The 21,338-nt window shown below is 52.7% G+C and overlaps 2 protein-coding genes across 2 annotated transcripts in view; one reads left to right on the forward strand and one right to left on the reverse strand.

Moving 5' to 3' along the window:
- The window catches only part of ITFG1 (integrin alpha FG-GAP repeat containing 1), a 154,821-nt gene extending 133,680 nt beyond the window's left edge, over positions 1-21,141 (reverse strand). Inside the window, exons 1-5 of the mRNA XM_075326183.1 lie at positions 20,906-21,141; positions 18,083-18,158; positions 16,925-17,076; positions 14,941-14,998; positions 14,478-14,552 (exon numbers count right to left, since the gene is read on the reverse strand). Coding sequence (XP_075182298.1) covers positions 14,478-14,552; positions 14,941-14,998; positions 16,925-17,076; positions 18,083-18,158; positions 20,906-21,083 — 539 coding nt within the window. The 5' untranslated portion in view covers positions 21,084-21,141. The remainder of the gene's footprint in view (positions 1-14,477; positions 14,553-14,940; positions 14,999-16,924; positions 17,077-18,082; positions 18,159-20,905) is intronic.
- Positions 21,142-21,145: 4 nt separating this feature from the next.
- The window catches only part of PHKB (phosphorylase kinase regulatory subunit beta), a 117,667-nt gene continuing 117,474 nt past the window's right edge, over positions 21,146-21,338 (forward strand). The window contains exon 1 of the mRNA XM_075325442.1: positions 21,146-21,264. Within this exon, the coding sequence (XP_075181557.1) occupies positions 21,198-21,264 (67 nt within the window). The 5' untranslated portion in view covers positions 21,146-21,197. The remainder of the gene's footprint in view (positions 21,265-21,338) is intronic.

Raw genomic sequence — 21,338 nt, forward strand, 5'->3', positions numbered from 1 at the left:
GAGAGCACAGAGGACGGAAACAATCAAAAAACGGAAAAACACAATGGTGAGAGGGATCCGCGATGGTGGAGCGGCGACCTGTACGGGAGCGGCTGCTGGGCTCTAATCTGTGGGGGTCCCAGATCTGCAAACCAGAATGGTCAAGGGGGCTGGACATCCAGAACCCCCACCAATCATACATGATGGCATACAGGATCTATGGAGGTGCGACCTCTGGGACCCCCACCAATCATAAGTGATGGATCTATGGAGGTGCGACCTCTGGGACCCCCACCAATCATAAGTGATGGATCTATGGAGGTGCGACCTCTGGGACCCCCACTAATCATAAGTGATGTCATATTGTTATAAATCCAGAGAGATCTGACATGTGCGATCCCAACTGATCACAAAGCGATACCATGACCTTAAGATAGAGCAAGATCTGTGGGGGCTCGACTTTTGGGACCACCAGTCATAAAGCAATGGAATATAGCACATGGGATGATCTGTAGGGTCCCATAACTGGGACTCCCAAAACGTATTTTACCATTCCCAGTCCTGCAACACAGGGAAAAATGACCCCATATATCTGTGCGGCCATCACACCGGACCCTTCCACAGCCGGGAGACCCCATATATCTGTGCGGCCATCACACCGGACCCTTACACAGCCGGGAGACCCCATATATCTAGGCGGCCATCACACCGGACCCTTACACCGCCGGGAGACCCCATATATCTGGGCGGCCATCACACAGGACTCTTCCACAGCCGGGAGACCCCATATATCTGGGCGGCCATCACACAGGACCCTTCCACAGCCGGGAGACCCCATATATCTGGGCGGCCATCACAGGACCCTTCCACAGCGGGAGACCCCATATATCTGGGCGGCCATCACAGGACCTTTCCACAGCCGGGAGACCCCATATATCTGGGCGGCCATCACACAGGACCCTTACACAGCCTGGAGGCCCCATATATCTGGGCGGCCATCACACAGGACCCTTACACAGCCGGGAGACCCCATATATCTGGGCGGCCATCACACAGCCGGGAGACCCCATATATCTGGGCGGCCATCACACAGCCGGGAGACCCCATATATCTGGGCGGCCATCACACAGCCGGGAGACCCCATATATCTGGGCGGCCATCACACAGCAGAACAGTGAGCGCAGCTCTGAGGTATAATACACTGACTTCTGCATGTGGCTGGTCCAGAAATTTTTGGGCAGTGACAAGTTTATCCTGAATATTTTAGTCCGGGTCTATAACAATCGGGGCATAAAGTGCCGGCTCCCCGCGGTAATCTGAGGGGGTCACATCCTAATTGGGGAAAGGTTTAGAGATTTCAGCTCTTTAATCTGTCGCTGCCTCGATTTCAAGGAGCCAAAAGTAATTGTACTATTATCTCAGAAGCCCTTTACTGGGCTCATGGACGATTCCCCCATTAATCTATCATTATTCGGGTAAAAGGTATGGAGCTGATTCCAGGTGCGGCATTTGCATTTTGAGCTGTTGCTGTGAACCCACAACATGTGGTCAGAGGACGAGAAACCGACCATCATTAGGCTGAAGACGAAGAAATCCATCGGAGAGAGGATAAATGTTAGGAGAGGACAAAGCAACAGTTTGGTACATTTTGGGGGAAAAAGAAGAAGAGCGCAATGGTGAGCCGGGGACTGATGAAGGCCGGGACGTCCCCGGAGTCACCAGGGGTGGATGATCGCATAACCCTTACCATGGAGAAGAAAAACTACAACATCCCCCCAAGAGAAGACCACTCTACGGGAAGTCAATGCCTCAGGATCTAAGTCCACCATAAAGAGAAGACGTCATGGGAGCAAATACAGAGGAGTCACCACAAGGAGAAAATACAGAGGAGTCACCCCAAGGAGCAAATACAGAGGAGTCACCCCAAGGAGCAAATACAGAGGAGTCACCCCAAGGAGCAAATACAGAGGAGTCACCACAAGGAGCAAATACAGAGGAGTCACCACAAGGAGCAAATACAGAGGGGTCACCACAAGGTGCAAATACAGAGGAGTCACCACAAGAAGCAAATACAGAGGAGTCACCACAAGGAGCAAATACAGAGGAGTCACCCCAAGGAGCAAATACAGAGGAGTCACCACAAGGGGCAAATACAGAGGAGTCACCACAAGGAGCAAATACAGAGGAGTCACCACAAGGAGCAAATACAGAGGAGTCACCCCAAGGAGCAAATACAGAGGAGTCACCCCAAGGAGAAAATACAGAGGAGTCACCCCAAGGAGCAAATACAGAGGAGTCACCCCAAGGAGCAAATACAGAGGGGTCACCACAAGGAGCAAATACAGAGGGGTCACCACAAGGAGAAAATACAGAGGAGTCACCCCAAGGAGCAAATACAGAGGAGTCACCCCAAGGAGCAAATACAGAGGAGTCACCCCAAGGAGCAAATACAGAGGAGTCACCCCAAGGAGCAAATACAGAGGGGTCACCTCAAGGAGCAAATACAGAGGAGTCACCCCAAGGAGCAAATACAGAGGGGTCACCCCAAGGAGCAAATACAGAGGAATCACCTCAAGGAGCAAATACAGAGGGGTCACCTCAAGGAGGAAATACAGAGGGGTCACCTCAAGGAGCAAATACAGAGGGGTCACCACAAGGAGCAAATACAGAGGAGTCACCACAAGGAGCAAATACAGAGGAGTCACCACAAGGAGCAAATACAGAGGAGTCACCACAAGGAGCAAATACAGAGGAGTCACCACAAGGAGCAAATACAGAGGAGTCACCACAAGGAGCAAATACAGAGGAGTCACCACAAGGAGCAAATACAGAGGAGTCACCCCAAGGAGCAAATACAGAGGAGTCACCCCAAGGAGAAAATACAGAGGAGTCACCCCAAGGAGCAAATACAGAGGAGTCACCCCAAGGAGCAAATACAGAGGGGTCACCACAAGGAGCAAATACAGAGGGGTCACCACAAGGAGAAAATACAGAGGAGTCACCCCAAGGAGCAAATACAGAGGAGTCACCCCAAGGAGCAAATACAGAGGAGTCACCCCAAGGAGCAAATACAGAGGAGTCACCCCAAGGAGCAAATACAGAGGGGTCACCTCAAGGAGCAAATACAGAGGAGTCACCCCAAGGAGCAAATACAGAGGGGTCACCCCAAGGAGCAAATACAGAGGAATCACCTCAAGGAGCAAATACAGAGGGGTCACCTCAAGGAGGAAATACAGAGGGGTCACCTCAAGGAGCAAATACAGAGGGGTCACCACAAGGAGCAAATACAGAGGAGTCACCACAAGGAGCAAATACAGAGGAGTCACCACAAGGAGCAAATACAGAGGGGTCACAACAAGGAGCAAATACAGAGGGGTCACCACAAGGAGCAAATACAGAGGGGTCACCACAAGGAGCAAATACAGAGGGGTCACCACAAGGAGCAAATACAGAGGGGTCACCACAAGGAGCAAATACAGAGGGGTCACCACAAGGAGCAAATACAGAGGAGTCACCTCAAGGAGCAAATACAGAGGGGTCACCTCAAGGAGCAAATACAGAGGAGTCACCACAAGGAGCAAATACAGAGGGGTCACCTCAAGGAGCAAATACAGAGGAGTCACCACAAGGAGCAAATACAGAGGAGTCACCACAAGGAGCAAATACAGAGGAGTCACCACAAGGAGCAAATACAGAGGAGTCACCACAAGGAGCAAATACAGAGGAGTCACCACAAGGAGCAAATACAGAGGGGTCACCACAAGGAGCAAATACAGAGGGGGCACCACAAGGGGCAAATCCAGAGGAGTCACCACAAGGGGCAAATCCAGAGGAGTCACCACAAGGAGCAAATCCAGAGGAGTCACCACAAGGGGCAAATCCAGAGGAGTCACCACAAGGAGCAAATACAGAGGAGTCACCCCAAGGAGCAAATACAGAGGGGTCACCACAAGGAGCAAATACAGAGGGGTCACCCCAAGGAGCAAATACAGAGGGGTCACCACAAGGAGCAAATACAGAGGAATCACCACAAGGAGCAAATACAGAGGAGTCACCACAAGGAGCAAATACAGAGGAGTCACCACAAGGGGCAAATACAGAGGGGTCACCACAAGGAGCAAATACAGAGGGGTCACCACAAGGAGCAAATACAGAGGGGTCACCACAAGGAGCAAATACAGAGGGGTCACCACAAGGAGCAAATACAGAGGGGTCACCACAAGCAGCACATACAGAGGAATCACCACAAGCAGCACATACAGAGGAATCACCCCAAGCAGCACATACAGAGGAGTCACCCCAAGGAGCAAATACAGAGGAGTCACCCCAAGGAGCAAATACAGAGGGGTCACCCCAAGCAGCACATACAGAGGAGTCACCCCAAGGAGCAAATACAGAGGGGTCACCCCAAGGAGCAAATACAGAGGGGTCACCCCAAGGAGCAAATACAGAGGAGTCACCACAAGGGGCAAATACAGAGGAGTCACCACAAGGGGCAAATACAGAGGAGTCACCACAAGGAGCAAATACAGAGGAATCACCACAAGGAGCAAATACAGAGGAATCACCACAAGGAGCAAATACAGAGGAGTCACCACAAGGAGCAAATACAGAGGAGTCACCACAAGGTGCAAATACAGAGGAGTCACCACAAGGATCAAATACAGAGGAGTCACCACAAGGATCAAATACAGAGGAGTCACCACAAGGTGCAAATACAGAGGAGTCACCACAAGGAGCAAATACAGAGGAGTCACCACAAGGGGCAAATACAGAGGAGTCACCACAAGGGGCAAATACAGAGGAATCACCACAAGGGGCAAATACAGAGGAGTCACCACAAGGGGCAAATACAGAGGAGTCACCACAAGGAGCAAATACAGAGGAGTCACCACAAGGGGCAAATACAGAGGAGTCACCACAAGGAGCAAATACAGAGGAGTCACCACAAGGAGCAAATACAGAGGAGTCACCACAAGGTGCAAATACAGAGGGGTCACCACAAGGAGCAAATACAGAGGAGTCACCACAAGAAGCAAATACAGAGGAGTCACCACAAGGAGCAAATACAGAGGAGTCACCACAAGGAGCAAATACAGAGGAGTCACCACAAGGTGCAAATACAGAGGAGTCACCACAAGGAGCAAATACAGAGGAGTCACCACAAGGAGCAAATACAGAGGAGTCACCACAAGGAGCAAATACAGAGGAGTCACCACAAGAAGCAAATACAGAGGAGTCACCACAAGGAGCAAATACAGAGGAGTCACCACAAGGTGCAAATACAGAGGAGTCACCACAAGGTGCAAATACAGAGGTGTCACCACAAGGAGCAAATACAGAGGAGTCACCACAAGGAGCAAATACAGAGGAGTCACCACAAGGAGCAAATACAGAGGAGTCACCACAAGGAGCAAATACAGAGGAGTCACCACAAGGAGCAAATAGAGGGGTCACCACAAGGTGCAAATAGAGGGGTCACCACAAGGTGCAAATACAGAGGGGGCACCACAAGGAGCAAATACAGAGGAGTCACCCCAAGGAGCAAATACAGAGGAGTCACCCCAAGGAGCAAATACAGAGGGGTCACCCCAAGGAGCAAATACAGAGGGGTCACCACAAGGAGCAAATACAGAGGGGTCACCACAAGGAGCAAATACAGAGGAGTCACCACAAGGAGCAAATACAGAGGGGTCACCACAAGCAGCAAATACAGAGGAGTCACCACAAGCAGCAAATACAGAGGGGTCACCACAAGGAGCAAATACAGAGGGGTCACCACAAGGAGCAAATACAGAGGAATCACCACAAGGAGCAAATACAGAGGAATCACCACAAGGGGCAAATACAGAGGGGTCACCACAAGGAGCAAATACAGAGGGGTCACCACAAGGAGCAAATACAGAGGGGTCACCACAAGGAGCAAATACAGAGGGGTCACCACAAGGAGCAAATACAGAGGGGTCACCACAAGGAGCAAATACAGAGGAGTCACCACAAGGAGCAAATACAGAGGGGTCACCACAAGGAGCAAATACAGAGGGGTCACCACAAGGAGCAAATACAGAGGGGTCACCACAAGGAGCAAATACAGAGGGGTCACCACAAGGAGCAAATACAGAGGGGTCACCACAAGGAGCAAATACAGAGGAGTCACCACAAGGATCAAATACAGAGGAGTCACCACAAGGGGCAAATACAGAGGAGTCACCACAAGGTGCAAATACAGAGGGGTCACCACAAGGTGCAAATACACAGGAGTCACCACAAGGAGCAAATACAGAGGAGTCACCACAAGGAGCAAATACAGAGGAGTCACCACAAATACAGAGGAGTCACCCCAAGGGGCAAATACAGAGGAGTCACCCCAAGGAGCAAATACAGAGGAGTCACCCCAAGGAGCAAATACAGAGGAGTCACCCCAAGGAGCAAATACAGAGGAGTCACCCCAAGGAGCAAATACAGAGGAGTCACCCCAAGGAGCAAATACAGAGGAGTCACCCCAAGGAGCAAATACAGAGGAGTCACCCCAAGGAGCAAATACAGAGGAGTCACCCCAAGGAGCAAATACAGAGGAGTCACCCCAAGGAGCAAATACAGAGGAGTCACCCCAAGGGGCAAATACAGAGGAGTCACCCCAAGGGGCAAATACAGAGGAGTCACCCCAAGGGGCAAATACAGAGGAGTCACCCCAAGGGGCAAATACAGAGGAGTCACCCCAAGGGGCAAATACAGAGGAGTCACCCCAAGGGGCAAATACAGAGGAGTCACCCCAAGGGGCAAATACAGAGGAGTCACCCCAAGGGGCAAATACAGAGGAGTCACCCCAAGGGGCAAATACAGAGGAGTCACCCCAAGGGGCAAATACAGAGGAGTCACCCCAAGGGGCAAATACAGAGGAGTCACCCCAAGGAGCAAATACAGAGGAGTCACCACAAGGAGCAAATACAGAGGAGTCACCACAAGGAGCAAATACAGAGGGGTCACCACAAGGAGCAAATACAGAGGGGTCACCACAAGGAGCAAATACAGAGGGGTCACCACAAGGAGCAAATACAGAGGAGTCACCACAAGGAGCAAATAGAGGGGGCACCACAAGGGGCAAATCCAGAGGGGGCACCACAAGGGGCAAATCCAGAGGAGTCACCACAAGGAGCAAATACAGAGGAGGCACCACAAGGAGCAAATACAGAGGAGTCACCACAAGGAGCAAATACAGAGGAGTCACCACAAGGAGCAAATACAGAGGAGTCACCACAAGGAGCAAATACAGAGGAATCACCACAAGGAGCAAATACAGAGGAGTCACCACAAGGAGCAAATACAGAGGAATCACCACAAGGAGCAAATACAGAGGAGTCACCACAAGGAGCAAATACAGAGGGGTCACCACAAGGAGCACATACAGAGGAGTCACCACAAGGTGCAAATACAGAGGGGTCACCACAAGGTGCACATACAGAGGAGTCACCACAAGGTGCAAATACAGAGGAGTCACCACAAGGTGCAAATACACAGGAGTCACCACAAGGTGCAAATACAGAGGAGTCACCACAAATACAGAGGAGTCACCACAAGGAGCAAATACAGAGGAGTCACCACAAATACAGAGGAGTCACCCCAAGGAGCAAATACAGAGGAGTCACCCCAAGGAGCAAATACAGAGGAGTCACCCCAAGGAGCAAATACAGAGGAGTCACCCCAAGGAGCAAATACAGAGGAGTCACCCCAAGGGGCAAATACAGAGGAGTCACCCCAAGGGGCAAATACAGAGGAGTCACCCCAAGGTGCAAATACAGAGGAGTCACCCCAAGGAGCAAATACAGAGGAGTCACCCCAAGGAGCAAATACAGAGGAGTCACCCCAAGGTGCAAATACAGAGGAGTCACCCCAAGGAGCAAATACAGAGGAGTCACCCCAAGGAGCAAATACAGAGGAGTCACCCCAAGGGGCAAATACAGAGGAGTCACCCCAAGGGGCAAATACAGAGGAGTCACCCCAAGGGGCAAATACAGAGGAGTCACCCCAAGGGGCAAATACAGAGGAGTCACCCCAAGGGGCAAATACAGAGGAGTCACCCCAAGGGGCAAATACAGAGGAGTCACCCCAAGGGGCAAATACAGAGGAGTCACCCCAAGGGGCAAATACAGAGGAGTCACCCCAAGGGGCAAATACAGAGGAGTCACCCCAAGGGGCAAATACAGAGGAGTCACCACAAGGTGCAAATACAGAGGAGTCACCACAAGGTGCAAATACAGAGGAGTCACCCCAAGGAGCAAATACAGAGGGGTCACCCCAAGGAGCAAATACAGAGGGGTCACCCCAAGGAGCAAATACAGAGGAGTCACCACAAGGAGCAAATACAGAGGAGTCACCACAAGGAGAAAATACAGAGGAGTCACCACAAGGAGAAAATACAGAGGAGTCACCACAAGGAGAAAATACAGAGGAGTCACCACAAGGTGCAAATACAGAGGGGTCACCCCAAGGAGCAAATACAGAGGGGTCACCCCAAGGAGCAAATACAGAGGGGTCACCCCAAGGAGCAAATACAGAGGGGTCACCCCAAGGAGCAAATACAGAGGAGTCACCACAAGGAGCAAATACAGAGGGGTCACCACAAGGAGCAAATACAGAGGGGTCACCACAAGGTGCAAATACAGAGGAGTCACCACAAGGTGCAAATACAGAGGAGTCACCACAAGGTGCAAATACAGAGGAGTCACCACAAGGAGCAAATACAGAGGGGTCACCCCAAGGAGCACATACAGAGGAGTCACCCCAAGGAGCAAATACAGAGGAGTCACCCCAAGGAGCAAATACAGAGGAGTCACCCCAAGGAGCAAATACAGAGGAGTCACCCCAAGGAGCAAATACAGAGGAGTCACCCCAAGGAGCAAATACAGAGGAGTCACCCCAAGGAGCAAATACAGAGGGGTCACCCCAAGGAGCAAATACAGAGGGGTCACCACAAGGAGCAAATACAGAGGAGTCACCCCAAGGAGCAAATACAGAGGGGTCACCCCAAGGAGCAAATACAGAGGGGTCACCCCAAGGAGCAAATACAGAGGAGTCACCCCAAGGGGCAAATACAGAGGAGTCACCCCAAGGGGCAAATACAGAGGAGTCACCCCAAGGGGCAAATACAGAGGAGTCACCCCAAGGGGCAAATACAGAGGAGTCACCCCAAGGGGCAAATACAGAGGAGTCACCCCAAGGGGCAAATACAGAGGGGTCACCACAAGGAGCAAATACAGAGGAGTCACCACAAGGAGCAAATACAGAGGAGTCACCACAAGGAGCAAATACAGAGGTGTCACCACAAGGTGCAAATACAGAGGTGTCACCCCAAGGAGCAAATACAGAGGTGTCACCCCAAGGAGCAAATACAGAGGGGTCACCCCAAGGAGCAAATACAGAGGGGTCACCCCAAGGAGCAAATACAGAGGAGTCACCACAAGGAGCAAATACAGAGGGGTCACCCCAAGGAGCAAATACAGAGGGGTCACCCCAAGGAGCAAATACAGAGGGGTCACCCCAAGGAGCAAATACAGAGGAGTCACCACAAGGAGCAAATACAGAGGGGTCACCACAAGGAGCACATAGAGAGGGGTCACCCCAAGGAGCAAATACAGAGGAGTCACCCCAAGGTGCAAATACAGAGGGGTCACCCCAAGGAGCAAATACAGAGGGGTCACCCCAAGGAGCAAATACAGAGGGGTCACCCCAAGGAGCAAATACAGAGGGGTCACCCCAAGGAGCAAATACAGAGGGGTCACCCCAAGGAGCAAATACAGAGGAGTCACCACAAGGTGCAAATACAGAGGGGTCACCACAAGGTGCAAATACAGAGGAGTCACCACAAGGTGCAAATACAGAGGAGTCACCCCAAGGAGCAAATACAGAGGAGTCACCCCAAGGAGCAAATACAGAGGAGTCACCCCAAGGAGCAAATACAGAGGAGTCACCCCAAGGAGCACATACAGAGGAGTCACCCCAAGGAGCACATACAGAGGGGTCACCCCAAGGAGCAAATACAGAGGAGTCACCCCAAGGAGCAAATACAGAGGAGTCACCCCAAGGAGCAAATACAGAGGAGTCACCCCAAGGAGCAAATACAGAGGAGTCACCCCAAGGAGCAAATACAGAGGAGTCACCCCAAGGAGCAAATACAGAGGGGTCACCCCAAGGAGCAAATACAGAGGGGTCACCCCAAGGAGCAAATACAGAGGGGTCACCCCAAGGAGCAAATACAGAGGGGTCACCCCAAGGAGCAAATACAGAGGGGTCACCCCAAGGAGCAAATACAGAGGGGTCACCCCAAGGAGCAAATACAGAGGGGTCACCACAAGGAGCACATACAGAGGAGTCACCACAAGGAGCACATACAGAGGGGTCACCACAAGGAGCAAATACAGAGGAGTCACCACAAGGAGCAAATACAGAGGAGTCACCACAAGGAGCAAATACAGAGGAGTCACCACAAGGTGCAAATACAGAGGGGTCACCCCAAGGAGCAAATACAGAGGGGTCACCCCAAGGAGCAAATACAGAGGAGTCACCACAAGGAGCAAATACAGAGGAGTCACCACAAGGAGAAAATACAGAGGAGTCACCACAAGGAGCAAATACAGAGGGGTCACCACAAGGAGCAAATACAGAGGAGTCACCACAAGGAGCAAATACAGAGGAGTCACCACAAGGTGCAAATACAGAGGGGTCACCACAAGGTGCAAATACAGAGGAGTCACCACAAGGTGCAAATACAGAGGAGTCACCACAAGGAGCACATACAGAGGGGTCACCCCAAGGAGCAAATACAGAGGAGTCACCCCAAGGAGCAAATACAGAGGAGTCACCCCAAGGAGCAAATACAGAGGAGTCACCCCAAGGAGCAAATACAGAGGAATCACCACAAGGAGGAAATACAGAGGAGTCACCACAAGGAGCAAATACAGAGGAGTCACCACAAGGAGCAAATACAGAGGGGTCACCACAAGGAGCAAATACAGAGGAGTCACCACAAGGAGCAAATACAGAGGGGTCACCACAAGGAGCAAATACAGAGGGGTCACCACAAGGAGCAAATACAGAGGGGTCACCACAAGGAGCAAATACAGAGGAGTCACCACAAGGAGCAAATACAGAGGAGTCACCACAAGGAGCAAATACAGAGGGGTCACCACAAGGAGCAAATACAGAGGAGTCACCACAAGGAGCAAATACAGAGGGGTCACCACAAGGAGCAAATACAGAGGGGTCACCACAAGGAGCAAATACAGAGGGGTCACCACAAGGAGCAAATACAGAGGGGTCACCACAAGGAGCAAATACAGAGGGGTCACCACAAGGAGCAAATACAGAGGGGTCACCACAAGGGGCAAATACAGAGGGGTCACCACAAGGAGCAAATACAGAGGGGTCACCACAAGAGGCAAATACAGAGGAATCACCACAAGGGGCAAATACAGAGGGGTCACCACAAGGAGCAAATACAGAGGAGTCACCACAAGGAGCAAATACAGAGGGGTCACCACAAGGAGCAAATACAGAGGAGTCACCACAAGGAGCAAATACAGAGGGGTCACCACAAGGAGCAAATACAGAGGGGTCACCACAAGGAGCAAATACAGAGGGGTCACCACAAGGAGCAAATACAGAGGGGTCAACACAAGGAGCAAATACAGAGGAGTCACCACAAGGGGCAAATACAGAGGGGTCACCATATGGTGTAAACTATTCAAGAGCCCAAAAATAAAAAGGCTGGATTAGACTTTGACAAAAAAAAATATAAAGAACCCGCCCAGGTCTGGAAAAGAAGCAGAGAACGGATGAGACTAAGGTCAACCTGGACCAGAATGATGGGAGAATAAAGTCTGGAGAAGGACAATGACCCAAAATATCCTGCAAAAGCGAAGAAGGTGAATATTCTGCAATGGCCGAGTCCTCACCAGATCTCAGCCCCATAAAGATGCATTTCACAAGAAGAAGACGAAAAGTGAGGAGAAAGACACAAACAAGAAACAACTGAAGTCACCGCAGTAAAGGCGGCAAAACCTCCCACCAGAGGAGACCAGCGATGGAGACGACCACAGCCAAAAGCCTCACACCGGGAGGAGACCAGCGATGGAGACGACCACAGCCAAAAGCCTCACACCGGAGGAGACCAGCGATGGAGACGACCACAGCCAGAAGCCTCACACCGGAGGAGACCAGCGATGGAGACGACCACAGCCAAAAGCCTCACACCGGGAGGAGACCAGCGATGGAGACGACCACAGCCAAAAGCCTCACACCGGAGGAGACCAGCGATGGAGACGACCACAGCCAGAAGCCTCACACCGGAGGAGACCAGCGATGGAGACGACCACAGCCAGAAGCCTCACACCGGAGGAGACCAGCGTTGGAGACGTCCACAGCCAAAATCCCCCCACCGGAGGAGACCAGCGATGGAGACATCCACAGCCAAAAGCCCCCCACCGGAGGAGACCAGCGATGGAGACATCTATGGCTGAAAGTCTCACATTGAAGGGGACCAGTGATGGATATGTCCAAAGCCAGAAGCCTCACACCAGAGGAGACCAGCGATGGAGACGACCACAGCCAGAAGCCTCACACCGGAGGAGACCAGCGATGGAGACGACCACAGCCAAAAGCCTCACACCGGAGGAGACCAGCGATGGAGACGACCACAGCCAAAAGCCTCACACCGAAGGAGACCAGCGATGGAGACGACCACAGCCAAAAGCCTCACATCGGAGGAGACCAGCGATGGAGACGACCACAGCCAAAAGCCTCACATCGGAGGAGACCAGCGATGGAGACGACCACAGCCAAAAGCCTCACATCGGAGGAGACCAGCGATGGAGACGACCACAGCCAAAAGCCTCACACCGGAGGAGACCAGCGATGGAGACGTCCACAGTCAAAAGCCTCACACCGGAAGAGACCAGCGATGGAGACGTCCACAGCCAAAAGCCTCACACCGGAAGAGACCAGCGATGGAGACGTCCACAGCCAAAAGCCTCACACCGGAGGAGACCAGAGATGGAGACGACCACAGCCAAAAGCCTCACATCGGAGGAGACCAGCGATGGAGACGACCACAGCCAAAAGTCTCACACCCGAGGAGACTAACGATGGAGACATCTATGGCTGAAAGTCTCATATTGAAGGGGACCAGTGATGGATATGTCCAAAGCCAGAAGCCTCACACCAGAGGAGACCAGCGATGGAGACGACCACAGCCAGAAGCCTCACACCGGGAGGAGACCAGCAATGGAGACAACCACGGCCAAAAGCCTCACACCGGGAGGAGACCAGCGATGGAGACGACCACAGCCAGAAGCCTCACACCGGAGGAGACCAGCGATGGAGACGACCACAGCCAAAAGCCTCACATCGGAGGAGACCAGCGATGGAGACGACCACAGCCAAAAGCCTCACATCGGAGGAGACCAGCGATGGAGACGACCACAGCCAAAAGCCTCACATCGGAGGAGACCAGCGATGGAGACGACCACAGCCAAAAGTCTCACACCCGAGGAGACTAACGATGGAGACATCTATGGCTGAAAGTCTCACATTGAAGGGGACCAGTGATGGATATGTCCAAAGCCAGAAGCCTCACACCAGAGGAGACCAGCGATGGAGACGACCACAGCCAGAAGCCTCACACCGGAGGAGACCAGCGATGGAGACGACCACAGCCAAAAGCCTCACACCGGAGGAGACCAGCGATGGAGACGACCACAGCCAAAAGCCTCATACCGGAGGAGACCAGCGATGGAAACGACCACAGCCAAAAGCCTCACATCGGAGGAGACCAGCGATGGAGACGACCACAGCCAAAAGTCTCACACCCGAGGAGACTAACGATGGAGACATCTATGGCTGAAAGTCTCACATTGAAGGGGACCAGTGATGGATATGTCCAAAGCCAGAAGCCTCACACCAGAGGAGACCAGCGATGGAGACGACCACAGCCAGAAGCCTCACACCGGAGGAGACCAGCGATGGAGATGACCATAGCCAAAAGCCTCACACCGGAGGAGACCAGCGATGGAGACGACCATGGGCAAAACACTTCAATCATCACTTCAAAGCATTCTGCACAAAGGGTTAAAAAAAAAAAAATGGACATTTATAGTAAAATTCCTTTATCCCATCACTTTTGAGCCCATGACATGAGGAGACTTTGTAGAAAAATGGCTGCAAGTCCTTGAATTATACCTGAAAGTCTCCACTTCCATTGCATCTCAGTTGTTTTGTGTTTAATCAATAATAGCGGCCTGCAGAGCTGAAATCACGAAGCTGTGGCCACCGGTCCAATCTATCTTTATCATGTGCTGTTACATCAGCGTCTGTCTCCGCTCGGCCCCACATCCTCGCGGTGATTATATGTACAATGTATAGGGCCGTGTATATAATCCCATTAGCTAATGGCAGTGATTGTACGTTTCCAGCCCCCGGCACATTAACCCATCGCCCGCTCTTACCCGCCAAATGTGATTAGAGGCGTTTGGCTTCCAGAGGGGACACCGAAGACGTCAGGAATCATATCTCCATTAAAACTGCACGAGGAAGAGAAAAAAACATCCCATCAGACAAATCCGGACTGAAATGACAGCGATCCTGGATAACAGAGAGCAATAACGGCCCCTTCAGGACCAGAACACATTTTTCCTTTTTATATCACCCAAAGCCCCACACATCAGATAAAAGAGAGCGGCGTGGCCCCTCTATCTAACCTCTATCAACTGAGGCATTTAAACAGTTAAACAGCCAGGATCAGCGTGATCTCTGATCCCGGATCCTCTCTGATCCTGTGATATTCACTGGATTATCAGACGCCGGATTAAAGGCATTCTGTGCAATATTAGATAAGATGCTGTAACTTTCTATCTGCAATGTCAACCATACTTATCACAGAATGGGGGGGGTAAATGGCGAAACACTTACTCCATGATGTGCGGCTCGTCCGTGTACGTGTTGTTAAGCTGTGACCTGCGATCGAGACCTGAAACAGAAAACGGATAAAGTCTACGTGGCCATCACTCAACATGTCAGATGTTTCTATTCACTGACAGCAAGCGGAGCTAACTGATAACACAGAATCCACCATTCACAATAGATGTCACAGCTCACCTCCTCCTCCTGTACAATGATTGAAAACACCTCTATATATAGGATATATTACAGGATCCACCATTCATAATAGATGATGTTACAGCCCGCCTCCTCCTCCTGTACAATGACTGATAACTGCTCTATATACAGCAGATAACACAGGATCCATCATTCATAATAGGTGATATCACAGCTCACATCCTTCTGCACAATGACTGACAACTCCTATATACAGTAGATAACCTAGGATACACCCTTCACAATAGGTGATGTCACAGCTCACCTCCTCCTCCTGTACAAGGACTGGTTACACAGGATCCACCATTCACAATAGGTGATGTCATAGCTCACCTCTTCCCCCTACTGTACAGTGACTGATCACACCTGTATATACTTTCGATGACATGGGATCCACCATTCACAATAGAAGATGTCACAGCTCACCTCCTCTTTCTGTACAATGACTGATATCACCTGTATATACAGTAGATAACAGAGTACCCATCATTCACAATAGGTGATGTCACAGCTCACCTCTTCCTTCTCCAGTACAATAATTGGTAACACCTCTATATACAGTAGATTTACAGTAACCAATCACAATAGGTAATATCACAGCTCACCTTTTCCTCATGTACAATGACTTTATAACACCTCTATATACAGTAGATAACAGGATCCAGCATTCACAATATATGTCACAGCTCACCCCCTCCTCCTGTACAATGACTGATAACACAGCATTCACAATAGGTGATGTCACAGCTCACCTCCTACTCCTGTACAATGACTGGTTACACAGGATCCACCATTCACAATAGGTGCAATAGGTCATGTCATAGCTCACCTCTTCCCCCTACTGTACAGTGACTGATCACACCTGTATATACAGTAGATGCCACGGGATCCACCATGCACAATAGCAGATGTCACAACTCACCTCCTCCTGTACAATGACAGATAACACCTGTATATACAGTTTGATAGAGTACCCACCATTCACAATAGGTGATATCACAGCTCACCTTCTTCTCATGTACAATGACAGATAACACCTCTATATACAGTAGATAACACAGGATCCAGCATTCACAATATATGTCACAGCTCACCCCCTCCTCCTGCACAATGACTGATAACACAGGATTCACAATAGGTGATGTCACAGCTCACCTCCTTCTGATCAATGACTGATAATACCTCTATATACAATAGATAACATGATCCAGCATTCACAATATATGTCAAAGCTCACCTCCTCACCCTCCTGTACAATGACTGATAACACAGGATTCCCAATAGGTGATGTCACAGCTCACCTCCTTCTCCTGTACAATGACTGATAGCACCTCTACATATACAAGATAACCCAGGATCCACCATTCCCAATCGGTGATGTCACACCTCCTTCCCCTCCTGTACAATGAACTTTGCACACGCTCATTAGATGCTTCAATATAAAATATAGGGTCAGTGTTTGTTGTGGTTAATATTCGTGTGCATTTCCGGTCAGTCTTGTAACCCTTCTATTGTGATACATTTAGAATAGATCCTGCTTGGAGTCCTGTGATATTTTCGGATTCTCTTTGCACTGACACAAAACAATTCCTTTCTTGACTCCCGCAGAGATGGTGGAAATGAGGCGGAATGACACAAGGAATATTGGTGATCCGCGGCGTTTCCCGGGGGCAGGGTGTAATCGCACAGAGGCTGCAGATCGGGGGCAGCATCAGGGTGGGGCGCAGATCCAGGACGGTCATGGCAGGAGGTGTAATGACGGGGAACGCTCGGCTACATCGGATGACGTGGCACTTACTAAGGGTTTGGTTCTGTCCCCAGTAGACGACCACGGACAGAGGGTGGTCGCTCCCGGCCTTGGCACTGGGCACAGTGGTCAGTAGCACGTCCATCTGGGAATCTCCATTGTAATCACCGGGAACCACGCTGGTTATCACCGCGCCCTCAGCCCTGGGGGGAGAGGAGAAGATCAGCGAAACCAGAGACATAAGAGAACCAACATCACCCCGGATCCGCACCCCCCATCCACCACCGCCTCTTCTGCCGGCCGCTCACTGACTGCCCCCACCGGCCTCTGTATCAGGGCTCCACGGCTATGTACAAGCTGAGAATAGCCGGGGGAGGAGGTGCCGGAGAACCCCCGCTACTTATGGGCAGTACAGCTTTTGGACCAGAAAAGTTTGTGCACCCCTGCTCCGTACACATCAGGTCTGGGTGGGGGCACATTATCTATATCACGGTGGTGGTGGATCTGTCCTCCCCGGACGCCCGCGGCGGGCACATTATCTATATCACAGTGGTGGATCTGTCCTCTCCGGACGCCCGCAGCGGGCACATTATCTATATCACGGTGGTGGTGGTGGATCTGTCCTCTCCGGACGCCCGCGGCGGCACATTATCTATATCACGGTGGTGGATCTGTCCTCCCCGGACGCCCGCGGCGGCACATTGTCTATATCACGGTGGTGGTGGATCTGTCCTCCCCGGACGCCTGCGGCGGGCACATTATCTATATCACAGTGGTGGTGGATCTGTCCTCCCCGGACCCCCGCAGCGGGCACATTATCTATATCACAGTGGTGGATCTGTCCTCCCCGGACGCCCGCGGCGGCACATTATCTATATCCCAGTGGTGGTGGATCTGTCCTCCCCGGATGCTCACGGCAGCACAATATCTATACGTGTACATTATATGAACCACGATGGATTGGTCCCCCCCGGACGCCCGCAGCAGCACAATATCTATATGTGTACATTATATGAACCACAGTGGATTGGTCCCCCCCCGGACGCCCGCAGCAGCACAATATCTATATGTGTACATTATATGAACCACGGTGGATTGATCCCCCCCGGACGCCCGCAGCAGCACAATATCTATATGTGTACATTATATGAACCACGGTGGATTGGTCCTCCCCGGACGCCCGGAGCGGATGCTCACCCTTGTACTTACTCTAATGAGAGTTTGACTTTGGGGCTGAAATACGGCGTGGACTTCAGATCTGCCAGGAAGATTCTTAACTCATTACCTGAAATGACAAAGGGAGAGGAGCTGCAGTGTGAAGCAACTTCACGAGACATTTAGACAATTCAGTGGTTTATTATAAATAAATCTGCTGCAAAAAGACAGGTTAGAGGAGGAGAGGATGAGAGGAACAGAGGATAAGAGGACGGACGGCAGAACCTTTGGGATTTCCCAATTGTTGCTTAAGAACAGCGGACAACTGAAATTACAGGGGCTGGAGGGTCACTGCGCCCCCCGACGAGGGGAGGTCACACCAACTAATTCTACCGCTGGGGGGTGATTATCTGACTGCCCCTGGGGGACACTCCCTGCACCCACTTCTGTACACGGTGAGGGTACGTCACTGCCAGCCAAACATTTGGCATCCATATGCTACACTATAGTATGTGCAGTTGTCCGAGCATGCTGGGAGTTGTAGTACGGTAGCAGCTGTTACGTTTCTGGTATGGTCTCTGCACTGGTAGCCTGTGCTGGGTGTGACGGTGTCGCAGATGTGGAAAATGCAGATTGTTTGCCCAGAGCTGACGGCTTTTCACCTCCCCAAAAGCAAACACTCCACCTCACACCGGGCACTGCACGGTGCGGAGGGCGAAGAGACCTGACAAAGGAGACACGGGCACTGCAGGGTGCGGAGAGCGAACAGACCTGACAAAGGAGACACGGGCACTGCAGGGTGCGGAGAGCGAACAGACCTGACAAAGGAGACACGGGCACTGCAGGGTGCGGAGGGCGAACAGACCTGACAAAGGAGACACGGGCACTGCAGGGTGCGGAGGGCGAACAGACCTGACAAAGGAGACACGGGCCCCAAAACACAACGTGTCAGTCTCATAGAACAACCCAGGAGCAGGACTTAAAATCCCGCCATCCATCATGTCCACAAGGCAGGCACACAGCACCATCAGGCCCAGTCCTGCAGTGGATAACAGTGTATGCAATTACGAAGGGACTACAACTCACAGCATTCACTGGCAGCCATCACACTGGGAGTTATAGTTCCATTCAAAGCAGGCAGCAGACGTACAGAACATCGCTTACACTTCCAAATATTCAACAATATAAATCTTTATTATGTAGCCAAAATTTAAACAAGGCGAGAACAAACATTTAGAAGTGTGAGCGCTGCTCCGGAGGCCATTATTCCTGGCACTGACGTCACCGAACTCAACAGCTCTTAAAGGGGTGTTCTGTGTACAGAGCAGCGGAGCTCACTGATTGGATGTCGATGTGACATCAGCACCACAGACCATTAAAGTCTCTGCACCGATCCCGCTGCTTGTGGTGGAGATGGACCCTCTAGTGTCACCCCCAGCAGGCCGCCTCCCCCTCCACCATGGGGCAGCTCCCTCCTCCATCACCCCCCCTGCAGAGGAGCCCCCTCCGTCACCACCCTGCAGAGCAGCCTCCTCCTGTCACCTCCCCCTCACACCATCCCCTTCTTTCTCTGTCACCTCCCCCACAGGGACAGCACCTGCCTCCTCCTCCGTCACCTCCCCCGCAGAGCGGCCCCCTCTTTATCCATCACCTCCCCTGCGGGGCAGCCCCTTCCTCCTCCGTCACCTATCCCTGCAGTGGGCCCCCCCCCATCTCCTCTGTCACCTCCCCCGAGGAGCTGTCTCCTACTCTCCGTCCCTTCCCCCTCGTGGAGAGGGGGACACCCTCCCCCCAGGAGATGACACTCTTCTCTCACCTCCTCAGTCTCCTCCCCCGAGGAGCTGTCTCCTACTCTCCGTCCCTTCCCCCTCGTGGAGAGGGGGACACACTCCCCCCAGGAGCTGACACTCTTCTCCTCTCACCTCCTCAGTCTCCTCCCCCGAGGAGCTGTCTCCTACTCTCCGTCCCTTCCCCCTCGTGGAGAGGGGGACACACTCCCCCCAGGAGCTGACACTCTTCTCCTCTCACCTCCTCAGTCTCCTCCCCCGAGGAGCTGTCTCCTCCTCTCCGTCCCTTCCCCCTCGTGGAGAGGGGGACACACTCCCCCCAGGAGCTGACACTCTCCTCCTCTCACCTCCTCAGTCTCCTCCCCCGAGGAGCTGTCTCCTCCTCTCCGTCCCTTCCCCCTCGTGGAGAGGGGGACACACTCCCCCCAGGAGCTGACACTCTCCTCCTCTCACCTCCTCAGTCTCCTCCCCCCGAGGAGCTGTCTCCTACTCTCCGTCCCTTCCCCCTCGTGGAGAGGGGGACACACTCCCCCCAGGAGCTGACACTCTTCTCCTCTCACCTCCTCAGTCTCCTCCCCCGAGGAGCTGTCTCCTACTCTCCGTCCCTTCCCCCTCGTGGAGAGGGGGACACACTCCCCCCAGGAGCTGACACTCTTCTCCTCTCACCTCCTCAGTCTCCTCCCCCGAGGAGCTGTCTCCTACTCTCCGTCCCTTCCCCCTCGTGGAGAGGGGGACACACTCCCCCCAGGAGCTGACACTCTTCTCCTCTCACCTCCTCAGTCTCCTCCCCCGAGGAGCTGTCTCCTCCTCTCCGTCCCTTCCCCCTCGTGGAGAGGGGGACACACTCCCCCCAGGAGCTGACACTCTTCTCCTCTCACCTCCTCAGTCTCCTCCCCCGAGGAGCTGTCTCCTCCTCTCCGTCCCTTCCCCCTCGTGGAGAGGGGGACACACTCCCCCCAGGAGATGACACTCTTCTCCTCTCACCTCCTCAGTCTCCTCCCCCGAGGAGCTGTCTCCTACTCTCCGTCCCTTCCCCCTCGTGGAGAGGGGGACACCCTCCCCCCAGGAGCTGACACTCTCCTCCTCTCACCTCCTCTGACAATGAACAGATCCGTCTGTTTGTCCGCGTTGAAGTCCCCGAATGCCGCCAGCCAGCCCCGGGAGTCTGCGCCCAGCACGTCCCCGGTGACGTTCCTCAGGGAGGCCCGCAGCGGGCACACGGCGGCGGTGAGGAGGAGCAGGAGCAGCGGTAGTCGCGGAGGCTCCATAGCGGCTGTCAGTCAGCGGCGGCGCCGTCAGTCTGCAGAGCACTTCCGGGTGATGACGTCAGTACGCGCCGGGTACGGAAGCCGGGACGCAGCAGAATTGTGCAGAGTGCGGTCATGGCCCAGGTGCTGGCGGACGTGAGCTGGAAGGTGCTGGAGCTGCGGGCCCGGTCCAGGCGCTCAGGTGCGGGCATGAGGCGGTGCTGTGTGCGTGTGTCCCCCGTGCACCCGGGAGTGTGCTGTGTACAGACCCCACTG

This window comes from Anomaloglossus baeobatrachus, chromosome 10 (assembly GCF_048569485.1).
Source record: "Anomaloglossus baeobatrachus isolate aAnoBae1 chromosome 10, aAnoBae1.hap1, whole genome shotgun sequence".
Classification (NCBI taxonomy): domain Eukaryota; kingdom Metazoa; phylum Chordata; class Amphibia; order Anura; family Aromobatidae; genus Anomaloglossus; species Anomaloglossus baeobatrachus.